Source organism: Anopheles marshallii, chromosome 2, assembly GCF_943734725.1.
Source record: "Anopheles marshallii chromosome 2, idAnoMarsDA_429_01, whole genome shotgun sequence".
In the NCBI taxonomy this organism is placed as follows: Eukaryota; Metazoa; Arthropoda; class Insecta; order Diptera; family Culicidae; genus Anopheles; species Anopheles marshallii.
The window spans coordinates 19,564,547-19,583,681 of record NC_071326.1 but is presented as its reverse complement, the minus strand read 5'-3'; the positions used below and the strand labels follow the sequence as shown (position 1 = coordinate 19,583,681).

Sequence of the window (19,135 nt, the reverse complement as noted above, 5' to 3'; positions counted from 1 at the left end):
AGGCAGTTACCAGCTGGGTTACAGATTAGTACGCACACCACCACTACTACCACTACTAGAGAAGAAGGAATTAGCCGAAACATGTGCACTGGACTGGGGCTCTGAACACGCGACACAGCGCGCAATGAGTATGTATGTACACGGTGTCTATTAGATTGTATGATCGGAAAATATCGGAACTCTAAATTGCCATTTTAGTACGCGACCAAACACTTCGATGCTCCGCTACGATGGGCACCAAACGGACACAATAGTTTGCATGCTGCTGACGGCCGTCTACCAGCCGCTAACACTGACAACAAGTTTATTTTCTGCCCACCACTACACCACAATCTGATCCACTACTGTAATGGTAGTCGGTCCTGGTGTTTGTTTCGTACAGAGCGGACGCTAATTGATGCCGTCTAATGAATGTCGGGACTCGTTTTCAATTTACCGCCACCGCCACACACATCGTGTCGCCGGTGCCAAGAAAGGAAAATGTCACAACATTTTACAACTTCTCGTGTTCCTGAGTAATGTTTGACCAGTACGTTGACAGCGGAACGGTTGGCATTTTAGCTTCCACGGACATAATAGTACCCGGTGGTCCCATCTTTAGCACAGATAATCAGCCAAGCGTTATCGAATGCTGCTTTGCGTACGAGTTGAGATCTTACGGCACTGCCTTGGCTGAGCTCGTCTAATAAGGCATGTCTCTTCTTGGGGAATTACCTCTGGGGAACTCTCCTAAAAGTACATCTCTATAAAGCGGCAGCTTCAGATCGGTACATTCAATGCTCTAAAATAAGAGCAACGACCTGCTGCCATTAAGATCGTCCTCGTAAATCACCATGAAGGTTTTTTGTTTCGGAAAGTTTCTTTCCCATTGGCCACTGTTGTACTAACCTTTCCCCCCCGCTCTACCTAAAACACATTTCCTTGATACGTATGAAAACACAGCAGAGTGTCGCACGACAATCGAATAATTAGCAATGGGCATCCACCCTAACACCCTCTCCTGCTCCAACATATGCCACAATGGCCTTGCGCCTTTTAAAAGCTGTCCGCTCATCACGAACAGCGTCTAGACAAACCCCTTTGGCCGGGTTGGGGGATGGATGGATCGACGCCACCACTTGTGGATTAAAAATATCATTCACCGTAAGGCGCCGTCGTGTGTGCTTCTCATTCTGATGCACCCGCCCGCGCGCGCCACTTTCATTAACTGGCAGCCAGCAAATCAGCTGGTAGGGACACCACCCGTTTTGCTGTTTGCGCGGACACGGAACGCTTTGTGATAATACGCAGGGGAGCGAAAATAAAACCGGATGATGCACGGGCCACACGCGGACACACAACAATACATGCCGCGATGCGTCGATTTAATTGAACGTTGATTTATCACAACGGGGTGCAGCTAACGTCTTTTGACCACCGTCCTGCTGTTAACAACGCAGCGTCCTTGCCAACCTGTCAACGGTGACGAACGTACCCTCACGAGCAAGGACGTGCCCCTTCTTTCACTGTTCGACCATATGTTTCTAGTGCGAATACTCCACGTGTGCGACCAGGGGGAGAAGAATAAAATTCGGTATGCGCCGCTTTTACTGACGCATTGCCAGCAAGCACATGACGTCATAAAAAGGTAACAAAACGATTTTAAAAAAATCGATCCTATAAACACTCGAAAACACTATCCACTATCGACGTTCCGACGGTGAAAATTGCTAATGTGTTTCGATTCCCCCATCCTGCCGTCGGATTAGCTATTGTGTTTTCTTCTATGCACTGTCCTACACAACCGCACCCACCTGACAGTGAGGCGCGCGTGTGTAGAGTGCATGATTTCCAACATTTTCGCACTATGTTATTTTTAACATCAATCCATGTGTCGTACAGAACACCGAACAAAACAAAAAAACAAAAAAGTAACCACGAAATAAGCAACAGCAAAAAGAATCCTTTCCCAATATTTGTTGTCACGTTAGCGCTAGAGACGAACGGCTGATTGAACGATTGGTACTGTGAGTGATGCAGTGTTAGAAGGTGCCGAGGAGCTACAGAACGTTGTTAGTCGCACTATTCTACAACACTGCTAGCACACCAACCAACGTTTGGATGCGGATTTGTGTAGGACCAGACCAGGGACACCACGAGTGCGTCCCTGTTTGATTTGGGGGGGGATAATATTTACACGAACGATCACCACAAATTACGCAAAAAAAACCCGAAAGAGTCTCTCGTCCAAGCCCTATATAAAGGGGAAGACACTCGCCCTTCCCCCACACCCACACGCTCGGCGCTAATTAGATTCTATATTTCCGATTGTATGAGATCACGAGCTCAACAGAGCTTTTTCTTCGATTATTGTCGAACACTACACCGACGGCGAGCGGAAACGCATTCCAGCGATGGAAGGAGATCGAATCCCGCAGATCCCGATCGCGGAAGCAGACTGGCCCCTACGGCACATACAACGGCGCCTGTTTCTTTTTTTTCTGCCGTTTTATTTCTGCTTCTTTGCTGTTCTGATTTGCGTCCACACGGCGGTACAAGCGCACCCAGCATTCACCGAACAACTGATCCGCGCACAACGGTTCCGTCCCGGCCAGCTTCAGTGTCAGCGCTTCCGCGGACAACGAGACAAACAAACGAGAGACGTGGTCGATGCTTAACTGCTTTGCCCCTTGGCCGGTGGTGGTGCGGCACCAGCCACACAACAGCATGCGCAAACAATCCTTTGCCTTGGAGCGAAATGCGTTCTGCGCAACAGACACGCGGCAGGGCGAGGAAGGGAGAAGATCGGGCTGGTGGTGGTCGATCTTGCCCCGATCTTGACCGATCTTGACCGAGAATGGTTCGTGTGGCCCGAAATTGCAAACATTCAAGGTAGGTTGGCCCGCTGTAGTAATCTACCTCCCCACCTCCTCGCCTCCCCCCTCCAACGTACGGTGCACGGATGGTTAATTGCGCATGTCTGGTGAGCTTCGGGAAATGGCTTCGCAGGGTCAAACAGTTTGGTTTGCAAAGAGAAACCGCGAAGAGCCGAAAGATGTCCGCTGATGCTACTGACGGCCTGGCGACCAGAGTCTTGGTAGAATATCTTCCCCGACGCACGCATGCTCACGGTTGCTTACGGTTGACGCTCAGTTAGGGCCGTTTGCCGAATGTTTCAGAAGGTTTGATGACGACGTCAGAAATGAATGACGTCTATGGGAGGGACATAAATCAAGCTTAATTCTACAGAATCGTCACACGACGCGCTCCCACAGCCAAGGGGAGCGAGGGCCAAAGAAGTTCGAAAACGTTCAATTAAATTCTTCCGAATCTTGCATTAAGCTCCCCACCATTTTGTCGAACGCAACTCAGCTGCGCACGTAGCCGCATCAGGCCTTGCTCGCTAATAAATCTCTCAACTGTCACACACAATTTGACATTTATGTAGGGAAGACCAATGCGAGCAATATGCGAGCAATGTTCACCAACGTTCGGCCGCTGAATGGGTTGATGTTTTGGCATCCGATCAAACTTTGCAGTGAACAAACAACATACGGTCTCCGTACGGTCGCAAACGGAATTTCTATCATTCGCGGGGAAGAAGCGCTGACTGCTGGCAAAATATCGATCACGTAAGACTTATAAATACATGCGCCCTCCGCCCCTTCAACGAGCAGCGAAGGATGTGATTTGGATGTCGATTCGGGCGATGTCGTACACACATCGGAACACTCACCTAGATCCGACAGTGGAACCTTCTCCAGGAATGGGTCGGCCACGGGCAGCTAAAATGAGACAGAAAGTGGAAAGAAAAAAAAAACCGGATTATTAATCACATCTCAAGGATCACGGAGCAAATCTCGGAGGAACGCAGAAGATCTGCGTAACGTAATGGACTTATAGAGAATGCGTTTACAAGTCAAGCCGCAAAAGGGACATTACGTGTTGACTGTTGTGTGCGCTGGTGGAACGGCGCAGAACGTTCTTGCGCAGCGAATGACTAAACCGCGAGTACCACGTCGGCGAGGTGTAGTAGTACTTGATGCTGGTCGGCATCGACGAGGACAGCGGACAGTCCCCGAACTGGCTGGGTGACACCGGACTGCTTATCGACCGACCGGCGCTGTATCGGACGCGTGCCGCACCGGCCCCCGACTGGACGTGCCCGTTCGTTGCGGCCGCACCCACCGGGACATTGTTAACCGTGGCCCGATTCGGGCCCTGATTGTAGATGGAGTCGAACAGCTGCTGCTGCAGTACGCTAGCCGTGCTGACCGGTGCCGAACCACCGATCGACGCGTGGCGATGGTAGGCCGGCGAAGATGACAGCAGTTTAATGCCAACCGGCGGCGGTGCGACGGCCGTCGCCGACGATACCGAACCCACGGAACTCGGCGAATGTCCCGGGGTGCGGTGCAAATGGTGCAGCTCCCCGGTGCTGGACCCGTCGCGCAACAGTGGATGCGGCGCCCGGTTACCATTGATGGCGAGCGCATCACCCCCAACACTGTCACCCGTGCCGGATCCGGCGATGTTGATCGGATCGGTACGGGGTGGCGAACGGAACTCGGGCACCACCGCGATGTTCGGAGTCGCACAGGAGGACGAGTTTGAATGGTGCAGCTTTGGCACGGGTGGTGGTTTCGGGCGCGAAACGGACACCGTGCTGGACGGTGGGGCCGCATCGAACAGGGAAAAGCGTCGGAACATATTCACCGCTCTCTATATGGCAGTCCCCACTTAGGCGATCATTTGCGTAATGGTTTAGGGCGAGGGGGGGTTTATGGCACAACGGATCACCTCAAATCACACTGGGTAAACACACACACACACGCACGCACGCACTGGGAGAAGAGGAAGAGATTGGCCTTTGTAGCTGATTTGTATTACAATTTAAACAAACGTTAAAATCACACTACATACACGTGGACGAACGACGAGGTCATGTCGGAAAAGAAAAGGGAAAATACACACACACACACGCCGGGTATTATTGACGGACGGAGAGTTGCACTCCACCCGCTGGAGGATCGATTCACGAACGTTCCGGTTCAACACATATAACGTGCAGCCGTCACTTCGCTTTTCGAACTAGATCACAGAGACGGTCACACCGCCCGCCAGAGGACCAAAGTGTTCCGTTGGTAACACACACACACACGGCAGTTGGGTACGATCAATCAGGCACATCATCGCCGGGGTTCTTCTCGGGTGCGCGCGTTTGCTTTGCCACTAACCTTTGCTATTTGTTTACGGAATTTGCGGACACTAGCGAATGAAAAAATGCTACATCCACCACCCCCGGTGTGTTGGAGATTGCGGGTGTGTGTGTGTGTGTGGATCCGAAAGGATGGCCCCCTCGTGGTGCTGTCGATTTTTCCGACAAACTACAACGATGCCAAAACGCTCAATCCATCAACGAAACGCCATCACTTTTTAGCACCATTTTGTCATCTCCGGAAGGGGGAAGATGGGGGGAGAGAGGGAGGGAGGGGGGCTTAATAAAATGGGGAAGCATGGTGGGTGATGATTTGCCCTACCTCACCCTATCTAAAGAGTCGCATAGTGAGCTGATTTGTAAACACTCTACTTAGCGGAAGTGCTAGAGCACCATTACGATTCCTTTCCTTCGGTGCAGTTTAACCTACTGCCAGTGGCCAGATTACGTCGCGCGTTCAAACGGCAAACGCGCAAAGCACACCAATGTCAACAACAATTTGTGGATGGTGTTTTTTTTTTTGCCTTTTTAAATTGAAATAAATGGATTATTTTTATGCCCGGCGCTCGGTACCGCTCACGGCATAATACTCCTTGTGTAACGTGATCGGATCTATTTTCGGGGTGCACCCGGCAGGCACGTTTTAGCAATATAGCAATTAGACGACCTTTCTCACATTTACCATTTACAAATCTGTCGGGAAGTCATAGTTTTAAAAGGAATTCTTTGTGTGCTGGATGAATCTAATTCCGAATCGGGAATGTGTCTAAATCTTGCTGAAGTGGTCGAATGAATCTCACTATCTGTGATGAAGATTAATGAATCCTTAAAGATTCATAAATTCCCAACACAATCATGAATGTTCCACAATTGAAGAAACTTTAAGGTATCCAAGGTAAGAAATTTTTTACAGACTAAACCAGAGTCTTTGTGCGAGTTATTCATCGACCTTTGGAATTCGCAAGCTTTCAGAATTCACGAACCTTTGAAGATTCTTTCTAAGGATTGAGTCGATTCCCGATTGGAGTGACTCCTCGTTGAAGATTTATATGAACGACTGACGCTTATCAAAAGAGTCATCAGGTGCAACACCAACAAAAAAAAACCCCCCACTCAAGCCTTCAATCAAGTTCCAATAAAAACGGCGGCATCAAAGCCTCCCAAAAGGCACTAGCCCCCAAACTTCCTACCGTAATCAACTCGTACTCAACTGCGCCCTGATAAGATATGGTCCGCGTGTGGTGGCACAATGAGCAAGCGAAAACAAAAAATGCAAATTATCAAAATCCTGCGACGGACCGCACAGAGTACCGGCGCACTGAAGCACACGGATCCCAGTTAGCGTGGGCTGATACGGATATCAACGCACCGCTACAGGTGCCTGGCTGTTCGAAGGCTTTTGAACGTGGCAAAAGAATTACCAAAAGCGTTGTGAGCGAGATCGACAGCCCCCCCCCCCCAAAAAAAAAAAACCATTTCATACCCTAGCAACGCAGACGGAGCTCGTTCGGTTCGTCTCGCTTTTTTTTTTTTGTGAAATTGCACGGTAAATATTTGGTCAACGCTCATTATCACCACCGCGGGTTTCTACGGGGTGTAGCCCCATCGACCCCTTGTTGAAAGGGGAGGGGTTGAGTGTCTCCCCCTCAGTAAGGATTCCTCCCCCCTCTGTGGGAGCAATGGAGATAACCACGACCGTGCAGCGTGCTATGAACCCCGCAACGCGGGTCAAAACCGAAAAAATCCAACTCCTTAACCGCGCGGCGCCACTACATCCGTGTACCGAACCGTGTTCGTACAACTGCGCCCCACAGCCGCACAGCTGACGTTGAGATGACGCGCAACCGTATCAATCACAGCTTTTCGGTTAACTGTGCGCCCGCACAACCAAACACACATCGATGCCCGTTTGTTGGCGTTAGAATTTCGCACCACGAACACGATCCGCTTGGGGCCTGGGGGAATTGCTGGTGCTCTGGTGCAACACACCACGCCACAAAGGCACGTTTCCCGGTTTTATTGGCTATTGGGACAAGTGCCGGTGTACGGGTGACACAAATTGTAAATCGACTTAAAGCGCAGTTAAACTGGATGCAACTGGAGAGGGCAACTCCACGTTAATTGATGCAGGATTAGTAACACTCAACGCCTTGTGTTTGTCACCTATTGCATCAACAATCTCAAGTGTGGAATCGAAAAACAAGAGCAATAAATCTTTATCGATCTAGCTTCTTCCAGCAAGAGTGCTTCTTTTGCTAGCTTAAAAGAGCTGGACACATTCAACGTTTTGCCATGAGAGTGTCCGTGTCCACAATGAGATTCAATGCACGTCCTTCGAAGTATTAGACCGAACCCCAGCGAGACACTCCAACGGCAGTCCAGGGGACAATACTTTTCCGAAACATTGAAAAACCTTGAACAACCAAGCCGCATTCGATCGGCAAACGATCCCACCTGGGTCAACAAACGACACGTTGTTTCACATTCCTGGCGGAGGCGCAACCGACTTCGGAGTCGGCCTAGGTCAACAACAGTTTAAATCGGGTACAGTTGGTAAATACCAAAATGGCACTCGCCGGCACGGAACGGGAGGGGGAGGGGAGGGAGTAAGACTCAGCAGCCTCATTTCATGAACTGGTTCTGACCAATTTCAAGGACCCTTTCAAAAACTTCAACACAAAACAGCGTCCCAGTGCTGCGGGAGTTTGCTCTGCGTGAGCGCTATTTGCCCTTTTGCTTAAACCGATCCACGAGCGATCAGCGATCAGTAAAAGGTAAAAGGCTTCCTCCTTGGAAGAAGTCGTTAGGTTTTTGCCGATCGCCGATCAAATACAACCACCGATTCGGGGGCAGCCGATTCAATAACATCCTGATTGTATTGAACTTCCTGGATAGAGTTCGAAACGCCGCGCGGCACCTTCCATCTCCCCCTTCCTGCTGGTAATCCATCCCCACGGAGCCCCATTAAACACCCCGTTAACTTCTTTCCCCCCAATAACCGGATCATCTATCGGTGTATACACGCAACAAGCAATGGCAACCGAAGAGAATCGGGTTAGTTGTTGATCGGGCTCTTTTCGCTTTTTGGTTGTAACTATTTTTATCTTCAAGCGCCAAACAACATTGCACGTACACACACCGCTCGTTCACGGTGCTGCGTTCACAAACGGTTTGGGTACAAATCGCGTCGCGCCAACTTCTTGTTGGGCGCACACACACACACACACACACACACACGCGACATCGGTTGTCGTTTCTTCTATTGCGACGAACTTTAAATTCGATTGCTCCTCAACGCAACGCACGCACACAGACCCAGGGGGCAGGGGGAGGGAGGAGGGGGGGAGGGTAGAGCACACCTAGTTTAATACAACGCACAAGGAGTGATGGTAAGAATGTGCACACGTGCAGAAGAAGATGCACGCCGTTGTGTCTTGTTATCGCGCACAGGTCTTCGCCCTAAGGGTGCAAAAATGCAATCCTCGTGATCTTCCTTTACCATCCTTTCTCACACAAGCACAAGCTTCCCCCATTAAATGGGCCGTTCACGCACTTAAATTTAATATACAGCTCAACGTGTATTTATCACGCACAAATCGATTAACAGTTTCCTGTTGTGTGGTGCTACCGCAATAACAAAAACGATCGCTCCCATTAACCCTCTGTGTACAACACGCGTAAATGATCCCGTTTTCCGGAGCTGGCAATATTAGGGAAATCCTTCCCGGTACACGCAGTACCAACACGGCGAACTCGTCTTACAAATTTGCAACACCACACACAAACCAGACTGTGTCACGCGCGTTATGTGTCTGTGTGTGTGTGTGTGTACTTGTTTGCTCTTGTTGGTTCGCGGATCACGGATCGCGTCTGGTTTCGCGAGCGTACGAACTCAAACTGCGCGCCGCCCGGTAGATGTTTTTCGAGGCCATAATACACACAACTCGTGCCACACATATACGTGCAGTCGTCTCCGCGGCCGCATCGTTCCTCCCGCTCACTATCAATCGCATAATACACATTCTGCTCTGCTGTGTTGTGTCCTCATATCCCCTAGCCCTTGCGTACATGGACGATCTGCCTAGCGAGACAGAGCTCGATCTAACTGCTTCTTTTGAGATGGTGCCCACTGATGGTTGCATTTGCTAACCTTCTCCCCCCTCCTCTGGCATGCCGTTACGGTGCGTCGAGACAATGTAGAACGCACCGGACAAAGCACCCGGCGTGTGACGTCATGCACACCAGCACGATTTTAATTGCACCGGGTGGCAATGCCTTACGAACCAATCAATCGGGCCACCGCTAGGGGGCGAGTGTGTATGCGAACCGCACGTACAAATGCCACCAGCAAACAGTGCGTTCTAATCGCGGAGAAGGTGGCGGCTGCTGACTTAAAAAAATGCTTGTTCATACTCTACGCACACACACACACACACATAGCGAACAGCGCAAATTGTTTCCTTATCAGCTGCCCATCATCACCCCCCGGGAACGTCGCCGCGAATAGCTTTGCGAATACCGCGGACCTGGGTTTAACAATTACGTGTGCGTGTGCAGACACACACGCACTCTCACCCTATCGCTCACATGAGACGGGTTAATGATTAGCCGGATAGCAGCGATAAGAACCAGCTTTATCTCCGCTGCTCACCAATCACAGCTCTAGCCGGTGCGATTGTGTTCACGCTTCTATCTATTGCGTATCGCAGCGTAGTGCCCTGCGTACAGGTGGTTTGATGAGGCAGAATAGACTGTCTTTGCGGAGATGTGTGTGGTTTGTATCGTTGAGTTTGTACTGCAATCGAACATCAGAACCACAGCAAGAAGAGCTCACATTTCGCTCAGTGTTATTTTTCGGCAATACCTCTTCGATAATAACCTAAAAGCAGACGGAAGAAAAGTTGAATGATTAAGTGATCTTAATCTTGTTCTCCTTCTTGTGCGAGCAACAAGTAAACAGTAAACAACCGAGATTGTTGCCTCGAGTGTAAAAGATGGTGTGGTGATGATGGTGAATATACGAAAACAAGCCTCCAACGGGGCACAAACCCCCCTAACCCCGTGTACTTGTGTTGCCGGCCATTGCGCAATGCACTCTTGTGTTTGCGGTGGAAGCAGAGAACACTTTTATTGCCAATTAGTCATCGCACGCTGGTTTCTTCGCCGGCTCAATTAAAAGATGGACCGGGGTGAATGACGGGAAGCTATTGGGAATTGCGTTACCGGCGCTACGACGAATGCTTATCAACAATACTTTTCGGTTTATTAATAGCGTGATAGACAAGCAGACGCCATACAACAATTGGAACTTTGAGCGAGATGTCTTCAAGCGTTAAGTGAAATTATTAAACACACCAAGCACACGGCCCCCGAACCACCGACTGCGCTGCAAATCGGAATATTCAATCGAGCGTGCAGTCATGTCTTTAATTTTATTGTTTCATTAGCGGGTTGAATATTACGATCAATTTTGCAACCGTTGTCATTGATCTACGGAACCTACGGGCAACCTTCCAATAATCGTAGCCAGGCTCATCGCCACACTGACACCGACCAGTGCGCAGCAATCAAACACGCAGGTTATTGTGCAGCAAAAGCAATTATCGGAGGCCTTGCCGTCCCTCGTCACTTTGCGGACACCGCGAATGGCGCCAGTCGTGACGCTGTAACCCAGACCGATCTTCCGAATGTAAATGTTTCGCTCGGGATGGAGAAAAAAGGAAAAAACGACAGCAATAGTCCATCCATTTCGAGTTAGATCTTTCTTTGTCCGGGAGCGCAGCGATTGCATCGATTGACATCGTGGGGTGGAAGCTTGCGCTACTGGTACGGCTTGGAATTTAAAAACAGGGTGCTAATTTGATACAATTCACGTGTCAACTGTGACAGGTCCGCATCACCGAGAATACGGGGAAGCACAAATGTGCCGATGATGGAAGCAGTGTATCGATCATTGTCACCAAGACGGTACGTACCAGATGGAGGCGAAATAAAGGTAACCGATATTGTGAGAACCGTCCCTATATCTGTACCTAAAACAAGCATCCTCAATAATACAAATGTGCACGAACATATAAATAAACGCCAATTGGCAAATTGGAACCGCAAACAATGACTAAATATTATCTCATTACGAACACAACGGAAATCATCTCTCGCAGCAGCACGCCAACGGTCGAGATTTGCTCGACGCTCAACCACGTGCTCGCTCCCTCTCGGGTTTGCGCCTAATGGGTATGCAATCTGCACATCGCCATGCGGAAACGTTTTTGCTCGATTCGAATCAATCGATCTACGGATTATTATGTGCTCGCCTCCGTCTTAGATATGTTTTATTCATTGAACTTACCCCTCTTGAGTCACGGAACAGGATCGCAGCATGATACGGATCGAGCGTACCGTCCGCTCGTAGTCCTCGCGTTGCTCCTAGCGATGCTCGCCGTCGTTCAGCCAGTTCGGCTGAAGCCCTCCGCATATGGGCGGCTGTTAGAAGGAAAGGTGTAAGCAACAAAACTTGTTAGAACGCTATTGCTTAAGAATTGTTTCTATTACTAAGTGGTACTACAGAATATCCGTTAAATGCATTTCACTGTGTGATTTCATCATACTCCACACCTTTGACAACTCATCGCGATGAAAAATGCTTTCAGATGACCTTTAGCAATAGCGTAAAGGGCGCCACATGACCTGTTGGACACATCCTCAACAAACAGACAACAGTGCGGGAAGCGCTTTGAGGAAGTGAGTAACTGATTCGTCCACAGACAACAAAAACAACGAAAAATACAACCCCATTCCGATAATTGATGCGTCACGCGTCCATTACGCGCTCCTGCAAAACTGTCCTGACCGCGCGACGTGGCACATTCCATGTATCGCAACGGTTCCAAACAGCGTTGAACGTTCTCGAGGGAACATGGTCATGGATATGCAAAAAAAAAAAGATCGCGTTTGATTTGCAAATTCGCGCCGCTATCGGGAGGAGGTCGGCAATGACCGGACAATGTTTTTGCTCGAAGGTCGACTTTGACCGGTCTAGGCTGTGGATGAGAGTGTTCCAGACGGCGTTAATAGCTTAAACAGCGGGCATTCGTTTTGCATTCATTCGAACTTGCAAGCAACTGGAGCACCTCTCAATATTGGAAACTTGAGAAGGTTGGGTTAGTTGGCGAGTTCCGATTTGCTACAAAACGGGGAACTCCTTCAGGGTTTGCTATGGTTGTTCACTCGGACGTCACATACTGGAACTTGATGGGGCAGGTCAGTGAGATGTCGTGTGGTGGTGCGCAATTTACACACGATTATCGGGAAAAAGTCGCCCTTAGAAAGGGATCCTTCCCTTCAGCCATGTGCTGGCGCTTACTTACAGAGGTATTCGCTCGTTAAGATCATATCTTCCGTAGGCGGATGAATAAATTAATCCAATTACGGTAGTATATTGATTTCGATACGGCACCACCGAGCCCAAACCCAACCCAGCAATTATTTATCGCCATACCGATGGGAAAAGAGACAACATCGACACAAGAACGTAAAAAACTACGACGTTTTTCCGTTCGATCAACTTCCAACCTACACAAAACCGGACAGAATGGACACTACTAAACGACCCCCGATTTGCATACAGCGAGCCGTACGTAGTTGCGAATGAAGCTGCTATTGCGCGATCACCATACGCCGTCGAGGCGAATGCGGAGCTTAACATAGAGCTGCTATGTGTACAACAACAACAACAAAAAAAAAACGCAGCTACTCCTAGCGAAATTTGCATAATAGCATACTCCGCTGACGCCATCATCAAGAACGCGGGCTTGTGCTGGACGTGCCTCCACTTCGTAAACAAAATCGCCGGTTCTGTTCTCCAGCGCGCCACTTCGTCCGGGGTACGCTCCAGTTGTTTGTGTTGTTTATCGATTTCAAACCGGCCACTTCCACAGGCAACTGCTCCTATCTCTATTTAACTACCTCGATCGTCATTCCTTATCCCACATTCACGCCGCATGCAGCCCGGTTTCGAATGCAGCAAAACATGTTTTTCATAGCTTTTTTGTATTGCATGTCGAATCACACGCTTCACACGTTGCTCGATCTGCAGTGGAACTGGAAGCAGCATGACTGCCCCCCAAAATAATTCTTCAGCGCTTTAAAATGTCACTACGAACTGGATGTACTATTCAGAATAGTCTCACCGACTTCATCTGCAACGCCACACGAAAGAAGACTTTATCTCCATCACTCTTGACAAAACAAACATAAGCTCTGTTGAAAGTGCTTTTGTTTGCAGAATCAGACATTCTTTACTTTGTCTCTGGTTGACAGAGCACGCTACCACAAATAGTCAGACCGCTGTCAAACATGCCAATTCAATAGTAAATAAATTCCTCATCCCAGCTTCCATTATCTCATTGCGGTCGTGCAATACACGGCACATTTCACCTACACGTCGTCGGTCCTTCACTTAAATTATCAAAAGTGCACCAGTGGATTGTGCGGTTTCGTGTAGCCGGCAAGTTCCGTCTGTTTACAAACTGATGTAAACAACACCCCGGTACCGGGCTCTTTGGGCGTTTCAAACGAAAACCCCACCACGCGATGCAAGAAGCGAACGAAAACATTGCGCGGTTTGCGATTGGAAGACGGCAGTTTACACACCAAAAGTGACTGGCCACACGCCAACGCGTCGCACAAAGGAGGGACACAGCACACGCTTACGTAAGCTCGCCGCTTGGGAAGCCAAACCAACACCGAAAAGTGGTTGCGGTGGACAAAACACACCGCTTATTTATATACATCCACCAATAAATCCGGAAATGGGGCAAAAGGGAAACCAAGACGCAGCTGATGCGTCTTGTAGTAGCCGGGAGATCAACAAAGGCACCGGAGATAATTGGCAGCTCGTTGCTGTGGCCTAGCACTCCTTTATAACTCGATTACACTTTATGATCGTGATGTATAATGTCTCATAATAGTCCCGAGTAATTGGTGCGCAATGCTATCTACACATTATGGCCACCTTGAATCTGACGATTCTTTGGAGGGGGAAGTAACCGACTTTTGATCGTGAACAGTTTGAACACTGCCCACCATACCATAATGGTACATGGTGACCCATCCGTAACAGGAGTCCAAACAGTGTTCTCCACCCCTGCACAAAACTCCTACTCTATTTGCAGCAAATGAATTCGTTTGGCACTCGTCTTACCGGTAGCGGTTTTACCTTCACGCAGTATTTTGTTATAGATTTTGTACGTCGATTCACAGTCGTCCAAAATTCGGCGCGTCTGATCAACATCGAGCGAGCGCGATCGCGTCCGAAAGTCTTCCTTTGGTGGAGCAATCACACCATCACCATCAACGCCGCTGCGTCGTTCGTCCGTGTGGTGATCTTCACTGATCGACGAATGGCGCGTGCGTCCACCCGGCCAAATGTGTGCCTTCTTGCCGAGGTGTTTGATCATCTCCGTGATCGAATGGTGATGATGGTGACTGCCATGGCTGTTGCCACCACCCTTTTCGCGGTTACGCTTTTCCTGGCTGCTGTTGTTGTTCGAGGATTTCGACGTCGACGAATGGCCACTATCGATGCTGCTCTGGGAGATGCTTTGTGTGAGCTTGCGGGCGAAACTACTGTTATCGAACCGGTGCCGATAGCCCAGCAGCCGGTTGTTCGAGCTGTTCGAACTGGACACACCGGACGAGGCGTACTCGTCCAGCGACTGGAAGCCATGGTTGCGCTGGAACAGCAGATTGCGCTGATGGTCGGAGGTTAACGGGTACGCCGGATGCTGATAGGCACCGGTGTGCGTGAAATACTGATGATCCGTCTTGTACTCATATATATCGTCCAGATCGTGCGGGAAGTAGCCGGCAGTGTTGTAATGATGTGTCGGCGGTGAACACGCACTCTCCAACGATCCTCGCCGTGCATTCTGTGGGGTAGTGGAGAGATTTGGGATAAGATCTAGTCCAGTTGCAACACCAACCGTTAGTCGTGTAAAGAGCCTTACCGGATTGTAAGCATTGGTTCGCGGATCCGGCGTACGCTTTGACATGCGCTTTATTCCGTTCGCTCCACCAGCACTCATATCGGAACACTGGCTACCGCGACTCTCCGGAGATTTACGGCCGCGCGGTATCGAGACGCCAAGGTTGTAATACTCCTGCGGTGACGTTGGAGAGCGTACTGACCCACCGGCCATAATGTGACGCGGACTCGACGCCAGCCGATAGTCTGTGTTGTGGTGTAAAACGAGTTAAGTATGACAAAGACCCCTCCTCTTCAGAGAACGATGCCTTTTAGCATGCACGCGTGTGTATCGGAACGGACAAAACAAAAAGCTTTCGGGATTGATTGAATTGCTGGGCTTTTAGAATTTATACACAAAGAATCTCACCGCATGTTAAGTGGCAGACGTACGCGGGTGAAAATAAAACACTCACGAATTGTTAATCTTTGTGAAATTGCCACCGGTTTCGCGTTGGCTACTAATTGCCTATTCACGGCAAAACGTTTTCAACCGAAAATAGCAAACAATTTTTGTTGATGCTGTTAGCACCGAAACACTTCTTATGAATGAAGTGTAAATTTACTAAAGCGCCACTCGTGCAACGAATTTTATGAGAGCGTTTAACCTTCTCTAGAATATTCGTTTTTTTTTTCTTCTTTCAGCTGCACGTTCAATGTTTTGAGAGTCTTCTGAATTCCATACACACACGCAAGCCAGGCATCGTCGTAGTTTTGTTCACAGCGGTTGTTCTAAAACCAATGAACCTACCTTCACCTGCCAGCGACACCTGCGACTCGTCGATGCTTTGCGATCGTTCGTTCGGTGGCCGTTGATGGCTGCCGGAGGACATCGACGACATTGTCGACGTAGAACCCTGCAGTACCTGGTTCGACGAGTTGGCCGAATGCCAACTGTCCGCGCTCGCCTGCTTCTCGAGCGCATGCTGCCGAAAGAGATGCTGAATACCGTGCATGGTGCTCCGATTATGAATCTCCTCTCTCCACTCGGATCAAATGCGATGTGCTCGCGTTGGCTGAGGAAAAGTTTGAAGTGCACTGTTCACACACGTTTAGAAATAACACCGCGATTAATCTCACTTTCACATGAACACACACTGGTTGGTTTGGTTGAAGCTTTCTGCAGCTGGAGATTTCTTGCTTTGTAACACACTTTTAACGCGCACTTCAGTCACATTCTGTGGATTGCTTGTATGCAAACGCAATATGAAAGCACCACACATTAACGCACTTCTTCGCCGTTAGATACGCACTAGGCCGCACTTAAAGATCTCCGGACACCGTGGACACGGAAACTTCATCCTTGTACCAAGATAAGAACAAAAGTGTGGAAAATTATTTAAACGTTCAGCGAAACCACCGGCAGCGTATCTTATCACACTGCCACTTGCGTAAACATATCCATCCCCGAGCCCTTTTCCCAGGTTTTTTTTTTAAAATAGTTTTCGTGCCGTAAACCGGGCTCTTATCAAGATGCGCATTACACGACACGGCGTCAAATCAAGCACAATGCACCTTCCACGTCATTTGCGTTCAACCAACGATCAACGACTGGACTGCTGCGTTCCTGTTGTACTGACTGAACCGCACCGGACCAGCAGTTCCCCCCTTTTGTTGCCATCACCTCCCACCGCCCCCCCCCCCCCCCCCGCCCCAAATGTCTCCTCCCGGGATGTTAATGTGAAACGTGAAGCGTCGCAAAACCAGCTGTTGCTGCAGAATCGTGTCAACGACGGGAGGTGGTGTTAGTGGCCGTGTTGGTAGCTTTTTTTTACGTTTTCCACCATAACTCCTTTTCTACCATCTACCACCATTCGAGAAAAAAAGGGCACACCTTCACACCACACCTCCTGCCGGGCTAATTTATGGAGAAATCATGTCGGCTTCACACTAACTCTGCTGCTGCACCAGAACTAACCATGATTGTGGCATGTAATTTTTTTTTCGCCAAAAAGCAAAAAAAAAACCGCTTCAAGGAAACACTTTCGTACGAGGATAACGCAATCGGGGAAACAAGGAATTTCGAAGTTAAATAAAATGTGCGATACCGTACAAGCGGTGGAAGGGTTGGCAAGCAGCAGGCACTCGACCCTCGACTCGACCGTTACACGATACGATGTCCATTCCATTGTTGCCATCTGTCTTTCTCCTATCGTTTCACATTACAAGATGGACACCAAAACAATTGCCGCTGCGTCTAACATCCTGATCGGGACGGTGTATGCCAACGAAACGCAGGATCCAAAGGGAGTCGTGTGCTATGAGCTGTTGCTGGACAAAACATAATTGGAATATCACAACAATGTGAAGAGTTTTGCTCGTTATCAGACACATTCCCAAGCGAAGACACATGATGAAAACGGGGAACACGATGGGCAAAAAAACAAGATTTGTTGGGGATTATTATCGCGCATAATTAAACGGCGGGTGTTCGAGCATGATAACTCCAATTGTTATCAGAATCTACCTACCTAAACCAATCCTATGCCCCAACCATACGGAAGCTATTTTTATGGACTGCCAACTGGAATTTGAGTAATTTGTACCATTCGGCATGCACCCAACTGGCATCGATGGTCTAAAACACGACATAGGTTTTCTTTAAAAAACGCATTAAAACAACCGATCGATCCCGGTCACGAATTTCGGCAACCAAAACAAACCACCGCCCGAATGTCAAGGTCTAAATGGCGGGTGGTGGTTCCTGCCAATGTATTTAAAGGCACACATTTTACGGTTCCACATACAGGAAAAAAAAAGAACAACTAAATCAATATTCAACGAGACAGCGGTTGCACCATATTGCGGGAGCTTTTGGTATCATTATGCATCGATTCCAAAACATTCTGCGGTCAAACGAAGCTACCGGAATGGGTAACAGTTGCCAAAAAGATTTAAAACCCATCCTGCCCTGCAATAAAAGTAGAGAAATAAAAGGAAGAACCAATTACCATTCGCTTATTGATTAGGAGTTCTTCCGCGCAAACCCTTTCCCCGGGGGGCGACATGCAAAAAAGAGAATCGTTTCCCCCGGGGTTTCCTGATTGTTTCACAAGCCCTGCTGGTGTGTATTTGACGAACGGTATCCGTAGAATGGTTCCCCGTAAAGTTTACACACTGGGCGGTAAGAAGCGAATAAGCACGCACACACACACACACCCGTCGTTCGATTGATCGGTTGGGTTTGGGTAAATTAATTCAATCATATCTAATTAAACACACCAAGGCTATGAGGAACCTTCGGGTGGTCAGATAAGAGATGGGGAACTAGCAACGAAACTTACTAACTGAGCTAAGGTTAGTATCTCAAATGGAATCGTGTGGAAAAGGTTTCACAAAGGCTAAGGGAATGCCTCCAATATACACACTACACACTCACGCCAATTGCACGTTAGCGCAGGAACGGTAAGGAAAAATGATTTTGATCGAATCAAAAGGTTGTTTATCCAACATAATTGGACGTTGGCTTTGGTTAGCACCTTTACCAGCAAATTGATAAGAACGTCCGCATGAAGCTCGCTTTCTTTTCTTATTGGGTTTTTTAGATGACAGCCTATCACAACAAGCGCAGCACATGCCATTTCAATGGCCTTAGAAGACACCACAATCGCAGCAGCCATACTTCAATGCAAGCACATGATATCACAATGGCAGCACACCTTACCACAACACCAGTAGGACGGTATTAACCTAGTACGATCCGACCAGTATAAACGCGCCATAAGAAAGGTTTTTGACAACCAAACGATGTTTGTTTTGATGCGAAGAAGTATTTACTGCATTTATAGAATTAAATACGCTTTATTTTATGAAAAGTACAGTAAATGTTACTGACAACCATCGTGTGGCTGTGTAAATTAATCCTAGAACACGTTTATACTTCTCGGATCGTACTTCACTTCTACCGTCGTACT

The 19,135-nt window shown here is 48.7% G+C and overlaps 1 protein-coding gene across 1 annotated transcript in view; it reads right to left on the bottom strand.

Annotated features, from left to right (window-relative positions):
* LOC128709180 (uncharacterized) overlaps nt 1–19,135 on the bottom strand; it is a 44,870-nt gene that overhangs the window by 2,591 nt on the left and 23,144 nt on the right. Inside the window, exons 6-7 of the mRNA XM_053804164.1 lie at nt 11,547–11,680; nt 3,716–3,764 (exon numbers count right to left, since the gene is read on the bottom strand). Coding sequence (XP_053660139.1) covers nt 3,716–3,764; nt 11,547–11,680 — 183 coding nt within the window. The remainder of the gene's footprint in view (nt 1–3,715; nt 3,765–11,546; nt 11,681–19,135) is intronic.